The sequence below is a fragment of the Penaeus chinensis genome, chromosome 3 (genome assembly GCF_019202785.1).
Source record: "Penaeus chinensis breed Huanghai No. 1 chromosome 3, ASM1920278v2, whole genome shotgun sequence".
Taxonomy (NCBI): Eukaryota; Metazoa; Arthropoda; class Malacostraca; order Decapoda; family Penaeidae; genus Penaeus; species Penaeus chinensis.
Genome location: NC_061821.1, coordinates 617,433 through 619,932, shown reverse-complemented (window position 1 = coordinate 619,932; position 2,500 = coordinate 617,433). Strand labels below are relative to the sequence as shown.

The 2,500-nt window shown below is 35.0% G+C and overlaps 1 protein-coding gene across 3 annotated transcripts in view; it reads right to left on the bottom strand.

Annotated features, from left to right (window-relative positions):
- The window catches only part of LOC125039725 (beta-1,4-galactosyltransferase 7-like), a 35,345-nt gene that overhangs the window by 11,213 nt on the left and 21,632 nt on the right, over positions 1-2,500 (bottom strand). For 2 of the 3 annotated variants that reach the window (XM_047633966.1, XM_047633958.1), the window contains exons 2-3: positions 1,341-1,452; positions 882-1,014 (exon numbers count right to left, since the gene is read on the bottom strand). In XM_047633966.1, coding sequence (XP_047489922.1) covers positions 882-1,014; positions 1,341-1,376 — 169 coding nt within the window. In that variant the 5' untranslated portion in view covers positions 1,377-1,452. Of the gene's footprint in view, positions 1-881; positions 1,015-1,340; positions 1,453-2,500 lie in introns of those variants that run through there. The other variant, XM_047633974.1, reaches the window with a different exon arrangement.

Here is a 2,500-nt window from a genome sequence, read left to right as displayed (position 1 = left end):
AGCCAGGTCCACTGCATTTTCTTGTTTATTGATTGGTTTACACCTAGATGAGAAGGGCTTAACCCAATGCCGCCGGGGGAAAATGAACAAAAAATGGGGAAAATGCAGTGCCTATTTCTATATTTTTTTGTGAAATGTCTGCCCATAGATGGCTCTGCTAGTGCTTAGCCACAAAGGAGTCAATTAGTAGACCTTGTGACCGTACCTGATTTGAATTGGCGGGTAAAACTTATTTTTTACTTGTGCTATGAATATCTATGGTGTTATTTTTATTATAAACATTATAATTATTATAATGTTTTTTTAACATTAGTAACAGCAAAATAAGATAACGTAAAATATTTCATAAATCAAGGAAAAGGGTGAACAGATGAGACAGGCAGTACTCGTAACTGTCTTATTGGTGACTTAGTACAAGTGTAGCCATCTATGTGTTAAAACAATCAAACAAGTACTCACAATGGGCATAGCATGTGTCTACACGTCGTACTCGTCGGCAAGGGGTTAATCACCAAGGAGCCAATTACTAGCCCACCTTTCTGCCCTTTTCCTTGTTTTTTGGAAAGATTCTTTTTTATCTTTTATTGCAATCAGTACTGGTGATAGAATTATAATGATTATAATATCAACAACAATAACAGCAACAGTAATATTACTAGCATTAGAAAAAAAAGTGAAAACACAAGGAATAGGGAAATCAGCAGAAGACACATAGGCTTACTAATGAGCTCCTTGAAGCTGAGCACCTGTGGAGCCGTCCATGTGCAAACAAAACCCACAAAGGAAGACAACAGTAAACAGGCTGATTACCCAGTACCATTGGATTAACTGTTCATGCTCATTGGCACCTTTTCATACAGTAAGCTCTAGAAACACCATACCTGAGTTGAAAGAAGGCATAGCAATAAAGAAGAAGCAGACGAGGCAGAATCCAATACCCCAGAGGAAGGGACTGGATCGTCTCAGGCGTAACCTAGTCGACAACGCCAGTGCCATTTCCCCTAAAATTGAATGCTGAAAAGTTAGAAGGATAAACAGTTTCAGTCAGCTCAGTGTTTCATCTTTTTCACATTCAAAAATAATAACCAGCATGTGATATTTATTCTTTCAAATCTCAATCTGAGGGTAACAAATCCTATCACAGAAAAATTTACTCTTAGAAGTAATTGCTTTTGGATTATTATTCTTTCCATTAGAAAATTCTAAAAAAGAAATTATTCCTCATATGAAAAACTACATTCAAACTAACCTAGAATAATTTATAAATAATAGTAATACATCATTTAAAATGATTTGATATGTCACCATGGCTTTATAATTTGACAGAATCATCAAAATACCTTCTTTATGTAATGAGATCCTTTAGCTTTGTCCATGGGGCACTGGGAGTGGCTGCTTCTGAGCACCGAAGAGCCATGTCTCACGCATTTCCTTAAATTAGCATCATCTTGACTGCAGAAATGAAAGATCATAATTCCAATACAATATGTATACAATACACGAATATCAGTCTAAAAAGGATAAATAACAATGGCAATTAATTATCATCTAACCCTCTTACTTAAAAGAAAAAACTAATTGGTTCTCATCACATGTTTTGGGTGGTCCTTACAATAACACCTTGAGCCCATTTCCACTTGAGACCTCATCAATCAGTGCTATACTTGGTACAAGGGTGTTTTATTGAAAAGGGTGCAACCAATGAAAGTGTAAAATCTAGATTGGGAAAATATAGTAGTAGATCATTGGAAAAAAGATGTTTCTGCAATCTAAAAGAGTAAATTAAATATGTAATAGATCATCATATCACAGTGGACTCTAGAATGAGAAAAAACAGTTAGAAATCAAATTGGCTTCACAATGGTCAGCACGTGCTCTGGATGGGAAGATGATTATATATATGATCACTGTTCAATCTGTTGCAAATTTTATTCACTTTTTTTTTTTCTTTTCTTTTCTTTTCTTTTTAATAACATGTTTGGCCATCTCAGCAAAGATTCGTAGCGTATGTAACTTCCAGCACAGTAACCCTTTGACCAAGTAAGGTGACTATGGTCGTTATTCTATTCTGTTGTTATTCATGACAAGTTGGGTATTGACAGTTCTCGGCCTTGTAATAACTTTCCTGTGTTCTTGGGTTATAGGCCTATATGCTCTTGACTTTGTTTTGTCCAGGAGGTGTAGCCAACTGAGTCCATTAGGGTGGGAAAATGACAGGTTGACAATGAGAGATTAGCTGATAAGATTCATATATACAAATTCATAACACAATAAAATATTGAAATCTAGTGAAAGATAAGACTATTTTCTAGGAACCTTCATGCTATTAAAAAATGTTATACCAATCTCTGTGTAACCATAGTTGCTAAGGATGCAAAAATAAACATGAAAAAAAAAAATTAATAATTTATTTTACGGTCAAGCATGGAACCTTTAGCATCATCCCCAGAAAGAAAAGCAACTGCAACATTCAGATTAAGATTTACATCTTCATGCCACT